Raw genomic sequence first — 13,399 nt, forward strand, 5'->3', positions numbered from 1 at the left:
CTGGGCTACGGAGGTATGACTCCAGAAGTTGGCCTGAGTTGGAATTGCAGTGGGAGGTACATACATTTAGGTATTTAGGTATACATGTAGCTCACACACCAGAGGATATGCACTCCAGAAATACGGTCAGAGCTGTTGAGGGGGTGATGTCTATGGTGTTCTGGGGGAAACTGCCGCTGTTGCTCATGGGACGGATAGCGCTAAAGAAAATGATAATACTACCACACCTACTATACTTTTTTGCAAACGTGCATTACTACTGTAGACAGAGGACTACATTGAATACCCTATGCATGCCATAGAAGGATGGGGGGTGCAGCTCCGCGTTTATAACTTTACTACTTTGCCGCACAACTCCAATATGTTACTGGCTGGTTATCTGATGGACCTACTATGGAGTCCCGGCTGTTGCAGTCAGTGATACGCCCTGCAGTGATTAAGGAACACCTGTGGGTTGCGGACGGCTGCATAGGTCAGCTGACATTACTGGTCAGGTTGGGACGACTGATGTGAAACAGAGTACTGAAGGTCTTCAAGATACACAATCCCTACTCGCCACACGTGCCCATCATTGCAGACACGTGCACTGTGACAAATGAATTGGTGGTTGCTAGGTGGTGGGATGAAATGGGGTTCAAAACATGGGGAGACATGTAAAAGGATGGGGTGCTTCGATATCTGGGGGACATAGTGCAGACGGAAGGCATGCCCAAAGGCCAGTTTTTTTTCAAATAACTTTTTATTAGCATTTTCAACACTGTTCGACAAAATTAGAACCCCTCCCTTTTGGTCCGATCTTGATCTTTCCTTAGCCCTTTTCCTCCCTCATTCTATGCCATCTCTCTCCTTAGTGTCTCGAGCCCCCTATGGACAGATTAGTCCCTTCCTCCTTGAGCGTTTCATCAAATGTATGTCCTTTAGGGCGAACGGCCTGGAATAGTTCCAATAATCCCAAGAGTAAGAGTCTCATTCTCCTTGGGCACCAGTTCTCCCGGTCTCCTTTCTGAAGGAATCTCAACACCAGAGACCAGTCCGTCAAATATCCTTGCTGGTCTCCTAGCAGGGAATAAGAAACCCATTATAGAGCTGCAAAGTTCCACATTTTTCCCACCCATTCGTGTTCCATTGGAGGATCCTTTGATTTCTACTTGTGTGCAATTGCCAGTGCCCCCGCCATCATTAGGACCACGTATACCTTGCGTTCCACTTTCGAGGGCAATTCGTCCAAAGTTCCGCTCAGACCCATCAAAGCTGCACCACTGTTGCCCCCTCTCCGCACTCCCACGGTTTCCACTACACCCTCTTGAATTACCCCATCTATATTTTTGGATGCACAGATAATTCCCACCAGATATGTTCCCAGTTTCCCAGCATTCAGCATGCCCTCCAACAGGAGTTTTTCAGGGGTTAGGTGCCATTGTAACATACGTTTTACCCAAATTTCTCGAATTCGGAGGGACCTTGTAAGTTTGGGGATATTGGCCCACAGTCGCTTACAGTCGGTTTCTTTTATTGGTTGGCCTGTTGGCCCTTCCCAAAGCACCACATATCTCCTCTCCCCTGGCTCCTCCCCCTGCTTGGTGTGTGAATATATTTCCCCCACTATATGTTTGTCACCCGATTCTGACAATAGATATTTTTTGAAGGGCGTTAGGGATCGGGTCCCTGCTTCCTACAGCTGCGGTTGTAATAGCCAATATCTTATTTGGGTTTATCTAAACCTTTTCCCTTCTCCCACCCCAACATCTGTCTTGCACAGGTGGAAGGATTTAATTTCAGTTCCCTCAAACATGTCCCAAATCTTGTGGCACCCTCCTTCCTGTTTGATTAATCCCTTTCCTTCCGCCCCCGGAGAAACCTGTGAATTTCCAAATATTTGGTGTGAATGGGGATGGGAATGAGGTATTTTGAGCCCGTTTTATGAGTTCATCCCAAGACTCTCCCACCAATTTAGTATCTTGCTGCAGTAGATATTCCTTGGTCTGTCCTCCTTTGGTTCCATAGTACATCCTGTAGGTTCTCCCCTACTACTGCTTCATCCGTTGCCCACCATACCTTATCCCGATCTTTCCACAGCCAATCTCTAATCACTCTCGTTTGAGCCGCTAGGAAGTACGCTTTAAAGTCTGGACCCACCGTTCCGCCCCTATTCCATGGCCTCCTCATTACCTTTTTTGCTATCCTTTGCCTTTTATAATTCCAAATGAATCTCCTAGCATGTTTATGAATAGCCCGGAAGAAGAAATTAGGAACTTGTATTGCTAGGGTCGTGAAATAGTACAGTAGCTGGGGAAGGATAACCATCTTCAAGACGTTGAGTCTGCCTATCCATGTTATCGCTAATGGACCCCAATAGACCAATTTGTTCTTGCAGGGGTGGGTAGTTTGCCAGAAAAAGCTCCTCCATGGTTTTCGTTAACTTCACTCCTAAGTATGTTGAGGCCTTCTCAACCCATCTATACAGAGTCTTTTAAATCTGACTTTCTGTTTCTCTTGCCGTATTGAGGTTCAGGATTTCTGATTCACGCCTGCTTATTTTTAGCCCTGCTACGGACCTGAACTGATGCATTTCTTTCTCCATGGCCTTAAGGGAGACTTCAGGTTCCGTAACCGTTAGTGTCATCCGCAAAGGCACCGATTTTGTAATCTCTTTTGCCGAATGTTATCCCACTATTTCTCTGTTTTTCCTTACTGCGGCCAATAGGGGCTCGAGGTGAATTGCATACAGTAATGGGGAGAGGGGTCATCCCTGTTTTGTACCCCTCTGTACTATGATTGCGTCCGATAGTTGGCCATTTATTGCTAATCGTAATGATGGGTTTTGGTAGTTGGCTGTAATCATTGTTACATTTATTTCCCCCAAAACCCATTTCTTCATGGTGAGGAACAGAAACTTCCACTCCACCCTTCAAAAGCCTTTTTTCGGCATCTACAGCTATGAGGAGGGCCAGAATATTATTCTTATTAACTTTCTCTATGAGATGGGGGGGCAATGTTGGACGCCGACTATGATGGCCGCCTGAACGAGTAGCTGTGGCATATTTGCAATATCCTCTCATTAATCCTGTGGATCCAGTGACCTAAAATATACGAACTATTATTTGCGGAATAGCGGTTGCCGAGGAGCTTCAGGGGACACCTTCGCGACCTGAAACTAACAGCTACCCCTGGGGCACGGCCACTGTGAAGTTCCCGCGGGTCTCCCCGACAAGGAACGAGGGCCTGTGGGCTTCCCCTCCCCCACCCACGACTCGCCTCTGCTTCGACCGCCCAGGCAGTGTGGACGCAACTGACCCAGTGTGGGGCTGCTGGGCAGGGAGCAGAGGAAGCAAAGACACTCCCACAGACTGCTCTGCAACGGACGGCAGCCAGTGAAGCCCCAGAGAGAGGCTGCGGAGATAAGGCGGCTGTAGCCCCCGATGTCAAGGTTTGTTAAGGCTTCCCTCCCTTCCTCCTCACCTGAATTGTCCGTAGAGCTATCCTGAGGCTCCGGCTTCTTTCCTTGACGTCTTCGGGTCTATTCTTTACTGTTCTTCTTGGTTTCCTTCTTTTCGCGTAAGTAGGGGCGAGCTCCCCGGGATGCCACACTGTCGGGTGATTGGGAAGCCGAACAGCTGGGACCTCCCAGGAGCCGGCTCCTGAGCAGGGAAAAAGCCCCAATGGCAGAAAAAACCCTGCTATGGGATGTTCTGGCAAAACGGTCTCATATAACGAAGTGAACTGAATAATAACACTCCCAGGCTGAGGTGTTCCGGCAACAACCAGAGGTAGTACGAGTTAACTGGAAGCCTTCTAATGGAGCAGGATCCTCAGAAGAGTGGAGGTTCGCAGGAGCTGGCAAGGTATGGGGCACAAACACAGAGGATGCCAACAAGTGATTCCCAAGTAAGAGGGAGGCAAGGTAAGGCTCCAAAAGCAGAGAAACGAAGGTGCCTGCAAAAGAGAGAGAACAGGAAGCAGCGAACAAGAGATGGCAAGGCAGGGCTGCTGAGCAAAGAGAGCTGAAGGAAGAAAGCCGAGCGTAGGGACGGGTAACGAGGAATACCGGAGGGCAAGCAAAACAGCAAGAAAACAGAAGAGAAATAACACAGAATCCAAACGGGGGAAAAACGGGCAGAAAACACAGCGTTACCTTCGGATAGGAAGAGCAGTGAAGGTGCAACACGGGGACGCGCTGCGCTGAGCCGACACTAATGGACGTCGGCAGCCATCTTGGAAAACACTAGAACGGTGATTCCAGACGGCTGTCGATGTAGTGGAACATGTCAATGGCGTCTCCATAAGTCAAAAAAGCGCCGCCCGACAGAAGTCACAACACCCGATCCAGGGCCAAATCTTGACAATTGCCTCATTCCTGCGAGTGGTGCCGGTGCATGGGGCGGGCACGCACTGGGGAGGAAGAAATATAAGACAGAAGCTCATCAGAAGTGCACTCTGTGGGGTAATAAAACTTGGAAACACACTCACAGAGGCAGGGGAGGCACGGTAGATACTGCACCAGTCACGGCAGGACATATCAATAACTGCAACCCAATAGCAGTGCCAGAGGGGAATGCAATCCTGACATCCTTGGGACAATAGGACAAGTACTACGAAAGCACAGTACTCTGAACTTTAACTTTGTGGTCACGCCGGAATACAGTCCATATTCAGCTATGACCAGAGGTATTAAGGGTAACAAAAAAGGACCCATGGATGCCTATAGAAATGCTCATCTGGAACATTGGGGAGACGCCCCCCCACCGCTGTGCGCCCCTGTGACTCAGCACTCAACAAATACGTAGCCAGACTCCTACATGATGGAGCTTCAAGCTGGCTTCGCTGCTGTGAGTTCCAAACTTGATGAAATTGGCAGCACCATATCTTCTATTAAAGTTGATCTCCAACAGGTCAACGCACGAGTTGTGAAGGCGGAGAACAGGATCAGTACAGTGGAAGATGTAGCAACTGCTCAAGGTAAAGATATCGAGGACATCAAGAAAAACCTGAAATTGGTGCAGATAAAATGTGATGATCTTGAGTTGAGATTGCGTCGTAATAACGTGAGAGTGATTGGACTGGCAGAGAAATCAAACAACGTGCCGATGGAAGTCTACTTAGAAGAAGTGATCCGCACCATCCTCCCGGAAGCACAATTCTGGAAGCAGTTCCTAATTGAGAGAGCCCACCGGGCCTTGGTGCCGGCTCCAAAACCAGGGACGCCACCGCACAGTCATTGCCCGCCACCTAAACTACCACAATAGGGACTTGATCCTTACGCTATCCAGAGAGAAGGGAACTGACATACGACTCTGCCAGAATACACATATACCCTGATTTTTCTGAAAGCAGTACAATCAGCCCGCCGTACCTTAGACCAGGTCAAGAGGGCACAAAGCACCAGATCGATCATCCCCTATGCAATGTTATTTCCTGCCAAACTTCGATTGGAGCATGCTGGGAAGGTGTAATTCTCCCGACAATTAAATGACCATGGACGTGTAATGGTGAACGCCGTCGGGCAGATCTGTTACCCCATAGCACGGCAACTTTGACTCAGCTAACCAAGCCCAAGCTTCAAATATCAGTTTGGATTAGAAGCTTTCAAAATCTCCAGAAGAGAGCTCTTACTTCATCACATTCCAATAAGCAACAATTGCACAGACCCATGGTCATTTAATTGTCAGGAGTTTCTAACAAGCATTATGGTTAAAAAGAAGTGTAGTTGTTGAATTAATTCATTATTATTTTTACGCCCTGAAGACGGCCTTGTCAGGTTGAAACACGTGTCGGCATGACATAGTTTCCCTTGTGACCAATGTTGCAACTCACAGCTGTATATGATACTCATTTTCTGGTTGTGACAATGCACAGTTATTAAGAAGCTTATGTGTGATAATGCACAGTTATTAAGAAGCTTATGATCAAATGTGTATGATTTGAATACCACTATGATCAGCAATATTTCAAGTGTATGAATTGAATACTACTATAAATTGTGTTTTTCACCAGACAGTTGTTTGTATGACAATACAAAACTATACTCACTTAATCTGTCTTCAACTTGCATTTTTTAACTAAACCTAAGTACATACCTAAATGTGGAGGAACATAAGCATTAATAGGTTGCCAGAGGGCAGTCTGTGAGGTTAGCATTTTCACACAAGTGTAGAGAAGGTGCCAAGCTCTATTCACACTCCAACCGCCCATTTTGAAGTACCAGGAACGTTCACGCCGAAATATGTGATGTATGATGAGCAAATAAACCAGCAGAGAGCCGCAGTTGGGCTCTGTCCAGTACCTATCAGAAGAACAACACCTGTTGAAGTACCGACACCTAAAAAAAAAACCTGGACAGTAAGGTACCCATTGAGAAAACCATATTGACAAATGAGACTGAATGAAGATTGTCAGAATGCAATCCCTGAAGAAGCTAAAAAGATACTGAAGGAAGATGAATGGTGACGTCACAAGAAACCGGACTGACTCACATATAGAAGATATGACGACCTGTGAATGATGAAAATAGACGAAACACCATAGACAAGCGACATCCTGAGCCTTAAGTGAAATAATTGATGTTAAAATGTCAGAAATGATGCCACATGCACGATGAAGATTTTCAGTTAGTTTAAGCATGTACATATGCAAGGAACCGCAACAAGAAGCACAGAAATCGTGAGGCTTGCTTATGCTTAGTAGTAAAATAGATTGCGGCAAGCAGCACCTTTACCGATCTACCTCAAAAGGAGCACATTATATATAAGTATACTTCCACTATGCACAAGAGCAGAATCAACCAAAGGTTACTAAAGGTCTTGAGAATTAAAGACGGAGTAAAACTCAGACAAAGGCAAATTGTGCCAAGGAGCCAAGGTCGTATCGGCTGAAATAGACCAACTGTGGATACAATTTATGTTTGTTTGTTTGTTTTTATTATTTGTAAAGCGTGCCTAACCCGTGGGTAGCAGGGCGCAAGCAACAAGAGGAGTGTACAACTTAAGTTACAAAGCACGCAGTAAATGAATCCAACTAGGTTACAGTGTTGGAAGCATTAAACATTTGGACCAGTACATCAAAGTATAAATTATAGGTGAATATACATCGTTACAAGTTGTGGATAAATCTAAGCATAGAGGTGAGCAGATATACATTTATACACAATTTACAATAGGCGCGACAGTGGAAGTGATTAATGTCCTAGCGTTAGATGTCATGTTCCTTGATCCAGCGGATGGTATTGGATCTGAATTGTGGGTAGGGAATGTCGTCCCCAAGAGATGGTGGTAAGGAATTCCAAAATTGTGCTTCTTTGACAGGAAAGCTGTTCCCTCCAGACATGGTGCATTTGTATCTAGGGACAAGGAGGAGGTTAGAATTGGCCTTTCTAGAAGGACAGCTTGAAGTCGGTCTGGTGAATCTCGTTATCAAATATTGAGGGGCCGCTTGGTGTAGGCATTTATGGGTCAGAGAGACCGATTTAAGGAAGATTTTAACTTTTGTAGAAAGCCAATTGTGCGATCTTCTAGTCTCTGAAATATGTGCGTCCCTCGGGAGGCTTAGGGCTGCTCTTAAGGCATTGTTCTGCAGGGTTTGGATTTTATTTGTAATGTATTTGTTACTGCCTACATATAATGCTTTGCAATAATCCAACTTGGATAGGATCAATGCTCTGGCTAGAGTGATGCAATTGTTTGATGAGAGGAATGGTTGGGATGCCCTAATGAGTTTACATGTATATGATGTAGCGGAAGCCATGGCATTGGCTTGTTTTTTGAAGGTGAGCGTTGAGTCCAGATAAAAAACTTGCATAGTGCGGTTATTGAGGAAGGACTGGATCCATTCAGTTTCCTCCTGTGAGAAGTGAGCTGCCGACTGTAAGTGTGTGCAGAGGATCTCGTAGTTGACCAGATCAAATGCAGCTGAAAGATCGAGAAGTAACAGAAGTGCTGTCTTGCCCTCATCTCTCACCTCATCTATCTGTGCCTTAAGATCTATGAGCGCAGTCTCGGTCCTGTGCAGAGGTCTGAAGCCTGACTGTCAGACTCCTAGGAGGTGGTTAAGTTCAAGGTATTGTTGAATTTGTTCGTATGCTATTTTATCAAGGATTTTGACAAGAAACGGCACTGTAGCGATGGGACGGTAGTTAGTGGGGATGGCAGGATCTAGATTCGGTTTTTTAAGGAGTGGGGGGACCCAGGATTGTTTCAGGTTGTTAGGTATGGTACCGGCTGTAAAGGATGCATTTATTAGTTTTGTGATAAATGGAGAGAGTTCTCGGGCTGCATCCTTTATCAGTTGTGCAGGGCATAGGTCCCCATGGCAGTTCGAGGGTTTGAGTGCAAGAATAACTTTTTCAACCTCTTTAGTAGAGACTTTACTGAAGTTGAAGAGGGGGGTGGGCATAGGTGGTGGCGCCCAGGTAGGTTGAGGAATAGAACTGGTGTTACTCAAATTGGAGATGGAGAGAAGAGAATCTTTTTTGTTACTGATTTTAGCTTGCAGAGAAGTAATTTTATTAGCAAGAGCTTTTTGAATATCTGTGCACCAGTTTTTGTCCTTGATGCATGAGTCAGGCGGCTGAATGGGAGTATTATGAATAGAAGAACACAGAATAGAAGATAAGCCACAGATGGCAGATGGCTGGCAGAATGAAATCAAATACACAAATTGCATGAAGAATAAGACGATTTTCACGGTTTCGGAATCACGTGACCAGACGAGCAAGAAGGGATGAAACTTTCACACCTACGCATGGACTTGTCCCATGCACAGATGTCTTAACTTTTCCAGACTAAGAAGCAGTCTTGAGGCCAACCACAAAGAAATAATTGACACATGACCACTGAGGTGATGAGTGATTGTAGGAATAATTGGAGGGAAGCTAGGGGTGCAGACGAACTTCCTGCACCTGGCTGGCTATTCTGCACGCTGCTAAGCAAGTGGAAAAGTATGAGTGGGGTTGTTGCCAACCCAATCATAGTGGACCAAGTAATCTAGGATCCTATAGTTAGTAGAACCAATGAGACGTACTTTTAGTGACGTTTACTGTAGCCATTTTGAAGGAAGGGCTTAAATGCCCCACCTTATAGTATTTATCCAATCCCCACTCCCTGTTACCATATAGAGATATAGTGCCTATATTAAAGTTACCTTCCTACAACCAATAGAGTTGCATGTTAAAGTTTGTGAGAGTTACACGTCAGTGATGATGAATTTTTGTTATAAATACTATGTTTTTTCTGAAATTAATTGGTGTTGAAGCGAGAAGGAAGATCGAGCGATTGCTGATATTCATCAACTCCCCGTTTTTTGTACTTGTCATTAAACGGACTCCCTTTGCCAAACTATCAAGTTGTCATTATTGATTTGATGCGAAAGTATTAATCTGCATCCCCATCCATCTCAAGGGTGCTGCTGCTCATCTTAAAGTGCTGTTGGGAAACCCCTAGCTCTATGGGCGGGCTGGGGTCCTAATGCACAGTAGCTTTTCATATTTTATGAAAACAGCATCTTCAGCCACACATATCTTGTGCAATCCATTGGGCATATCTAGGAATTCTAAGTTTTCAAGCACATGTTCCTTCACTTGAGTCCCTGTTCATTTTGGTAAAGTTGAAAGAGGCCCATTTCTGTTCATGTCACTTGCCCTTAAATTAGAAAAATGTTTTGGACTAGCCTGCATTTTCCAATGGTTAGTACCAGTCAGCTTCCCTCTTAAATATGGGCATGGCCTCATTTCTGGCATTGAGGGGATATACTTTACCCCACATGAGGACTGACACCTTAAGTGTGATTAGGTAATGTTCAAAGTTTGCATGAAAGCCTAGGAACATGAAATAAATAGCACATAATACTGTAGAATAGTGATATTCAAAATGTATGAACCTGTGCACCACTTGAGTAAAAATATTGTCTGTCCCCCCTTAACAAGCCATAACTGCTTATATTACCTATTAAAAGTAGTCACCCTAATCGATTTTTAAAGAGCCTCACGTTCCCGCCCTAGTCATCCTTCGGACCCCCTAAGGGGGCCAGCCACTCAGTTTGAAGACCACTGTTCTATAAGATGACATTTTAATGTTCCAAAAAGTAGCCGGTTGTGATCACAGAAGTATGCCTATGAGAAGCAAGATCATAAAAGTGTGATTCGGCTAAGTTTAAAATCTGTATTATAATGCAACATAAATAGTGCATACAACTCTAGAAGATGACATTTCAGAGACCCAAAAGTGGTTACTGTCAACAAAGTATTTTGATAAGGAATGCTATTTTTTTAAAAAGTGAAACAGCGACATGGGATGTTTGCATAATTAATAAAAAGGCAGATTTACCAAACATAAAAATAAAAATCATCTTCCTTCAAATGCGACAGACAAACATCTAAAGAGAATTTGACACAGTCTGAAAACAAAAACCATACTTCCCTCTGTAGGGGCAGAGGGAAATCAAATAAATGGCATAAAACATAGTTTAACCTACCCCTTATAAATTCCTAAAAACGCACTCTTATATGGACCTTTTATTTGGGCTTACTATTGTGCAGACTTCTAGGTCCTAATTCCAAATATTTTAGAGGAGGACTATTGACTTATTGGCACATGCAAAATGTCTGCGGCTCAACGTGTCTCTCGCATTTAGGTAATACCCACATACGTCTTCTTTATTTTGGAAAACCTCTTTTATACCCTTTGTGTGTTTCAAGTCTTACTTGTACAATGGGGGTGCCGTCTCACAGATTTACTCTTGGAAGTCTGTTTGTACATCAATATTTCTATGCAACATACTTGCTTACATACAGCATTGGGCCAATGGGAGTTGAGTTTGGATAGTGGTTAAGGTATCCCAATTCATCAGCCCCATTTGAAATGGAGACAGTTTGAATACTCAATGATCCACTCTTCTACATTGAAGGGTACCAGGCTCGCAGCATATTTTGGAATGTGTCAGTTGGACCGTACATCCTCATCTTTCTGTTTTGTCATCACCTACATTCACCTTAAAAAAACTGTATTATGGACTGGGTAACCATGATTTAGCAGGATTTACCCAGCGGAGAAGATTTAAAAAGGTATGCCTGGGAAAAAAAGCCACCACACTCCAAAGGTTTGTTTGAGCACAACTCTAACCCATCACGCAGGCTAACTACTTGTCCTGAACTACCTACTGATTTTGGAAACTGCCACACTAATACAGTTCTGTTGCTTCGAAACCTTTTAGAGCATTTTTTCTTCAATCCTGAGCTATGGGCTTCTCTAGAGGATCTATATGCGCCCATGCTACCACACAATAGCACTTCAGCCTCTGCATCCTCTCTTCCGTTTGTTTTTGCCAACGCACCCGCTTCTCCCTTCCTTTCATCTCCCCGTACTCCTTTTTTCTCGGTAAACTAAGGTCTGGAAACCCTGGGCTGCGCAAAATACGACAATCTACAGACACGCCCAAGTGCTCCAAGACCACTATGTTGGCGGTTGGGCACAGTATAAACGCTTCGTAACATCAGAATAGGCTGGCTGTGCATGGCCCCTTGAAGGAGCAGCAGCCTGCTAACATAGGCTGGAAGTCCATGTCATTGCATTTAAACGTAAGTGGGGTTTTCCGTGGTTTGCCAGCAAAAGGTGTGGATTATTATGAAGCATGTGTGTCTACAGAGACCCAATACTCTGGGGCAAGACACAAGACAATGAGGTATATGTTGCCGAACAGTAACACAGAAACATGTGCACCTCTCGGTCTGGCTCAGGCAATCGGAAAGACTGGAACGCTTCCTTTATCTTCCAGTAAAATCCAGCTTTCTAATCGTTATGTCGGTCGCCTGCTCCGCACCTGCTAAGCCCCCTTTTTTAATAAATAAGTACATGTACCGTGTCGCAGTCAGTGCCGTGGGGCTGGTAGCTTTCCGCTGATGGCTGTGCCACCCCAGTGATGGAAATAGAAAGGTAGATTTCTTTATTCATTTTTTAAAGCGGAATGTTGATGTTCTATGGTGGACATGATTTTATCCCTTTTTGCAGAAAAAAGTATTGTGTGAGCTTTACTATTCTCTAAAAGTCACACTTCACTTGTGTGCACACCTTCGGTACTGAGGATAATAGGGCTGACAGGCTGTACCAGCTAGTAAAGGCACCACTGCATTCAATAAAGGAATGTTAAATGTTAAAAGGTATTTGTACCGTGCACCATCACCAACGGAGTTGGTCCCCAGGCGCTCTGGCGGATCTGTAAATGAGAAGGTGGGATGGGTTAGTAGGTGAAACGGGAGTAGGATAGTGAGAGGAGTGGTGTTCTGTTGGCAGCTTCAACTCGGTATACACCGGGTGCTGAGCTTTGGTGCGAGTATTGGGTCGATGCCAGTCCTCGTGTGCTGTTGGTGTTGCTTAGGTGTTGTTGCGGTGTTGTGAAGTGCGTGCGGGTTGTTGTGCGAGAGATGCTTGTGTGAGATTTAACTCACACAAGCGGGCCAATACAAGCTCGTATACTGCTGTGCCTAAAAAGACATCTGAGCATGGAGTGCAAGGAAAAAACATGACGTTTAGAGGGGATTCGGCTGTCACTGGTATTATGTGTGTGCTTTTACAGTGTATTTAAATTAGCCTTTAAAAAAAAATCAAGGCAATACGCACAACATACATTTCCGTCTTCTACGGACAATTCTAATCTTGCGAACAATGCTAGGCTGGTTTACTGCAAGGCAGGTGACATGGAGCAAGAGTATACAAATATGCTGTATTTACTCTACCTTTGACTTCCCTGTTCCTGGAGGGGTGGGGGAAGAAACCGCCTCGTGGCCAGCATCCTGCTGCAGAAGTAAAAGCACAAATCAAACGTAGAACTTTTGTTTCCGAGAATCAACTTGGAAAACATGCGTGCATAAAAATATAATAGTTACTATCTGTGCTGCGCACACTCTTTAGGCACACGCCACTCCCCACCAAACATTAAGATGCAGAACTACTACAAAAAGGTAAAGATTTAATCTGATGTACTTTCTGTCACTACTTTCAGGAGTCTTGGCATTTCTGCAATTTGGTCTGCCCTCTGTCATAGCTCAGAAAGATATACTGGAGAGGTATGAGAAATAAACCTTGGTAAGACAAATAGGTCTGATTGTGTTCATGTAGAGCCCTACAGCTCCGCTTACCCAAGAGACAACAGCGATTATTCTTCCCATTTGAAAAACCAGTCCTGGCGAATTATTGTGGATTTGCACTTGAAGGGAAATATCAATGTTTCAACTTCGCAATGTCTGCCATACTGCTGGCACCCAGTTTGCTCTGCAACCGTGCGTGTGTTTTCGTTTCCCTGATCAGCACCTATCACACATGCCTCTAACCAGCCCGGTCTGATTTGCATCCCCATGAAGCTCTGTTTGGATTACACAATGCGGCTTTCTTCCTGTAAAGCATGTTATATGCTCAAG

At 44.7% G+C, this 13,399-nt stretch overlaps 1 protein-coding gene across 2 annotated transcripts in view; it reads right to left on the reverse strand.

Moving 5' to 3' along the window:
• GCC2 (GRIP and coiled-coil domain containing 2) overlaps positions 1-13,399 on the reverse strand; it is a 1,745,187-nt gene that overhangs the window by 1,717,444 nt on the left and 14,344 nt on the right. For both annotated transcript variants that reach the window (XM_069636885.1, XM_069636884.1), the window contains exon 2: positions 12,719-12,778. In XM_069636885.1, coding sequence (XP_069492986.1) covers positions 12,719-12,778 — 60 coding nt within the window. The remainder of the gene's footprint in view (positions 1-12,718; positions 12,779-13,399) is intronic.

This window comes from Ambystoma mexicanum, chromosome 7p, assembly GCF_040938575.1.
Source record: "Ambystoma mexicanum isolate Mex_15411 chromosome 7p, UKY_AmexF1_1, whole genome shotgun sequence".
NCBI lineage: Eukaryota > Metazoa > Chordata > Amphibia > Caudata > Ambystomatidae > Ambystoma > Ambystoma mexicanum.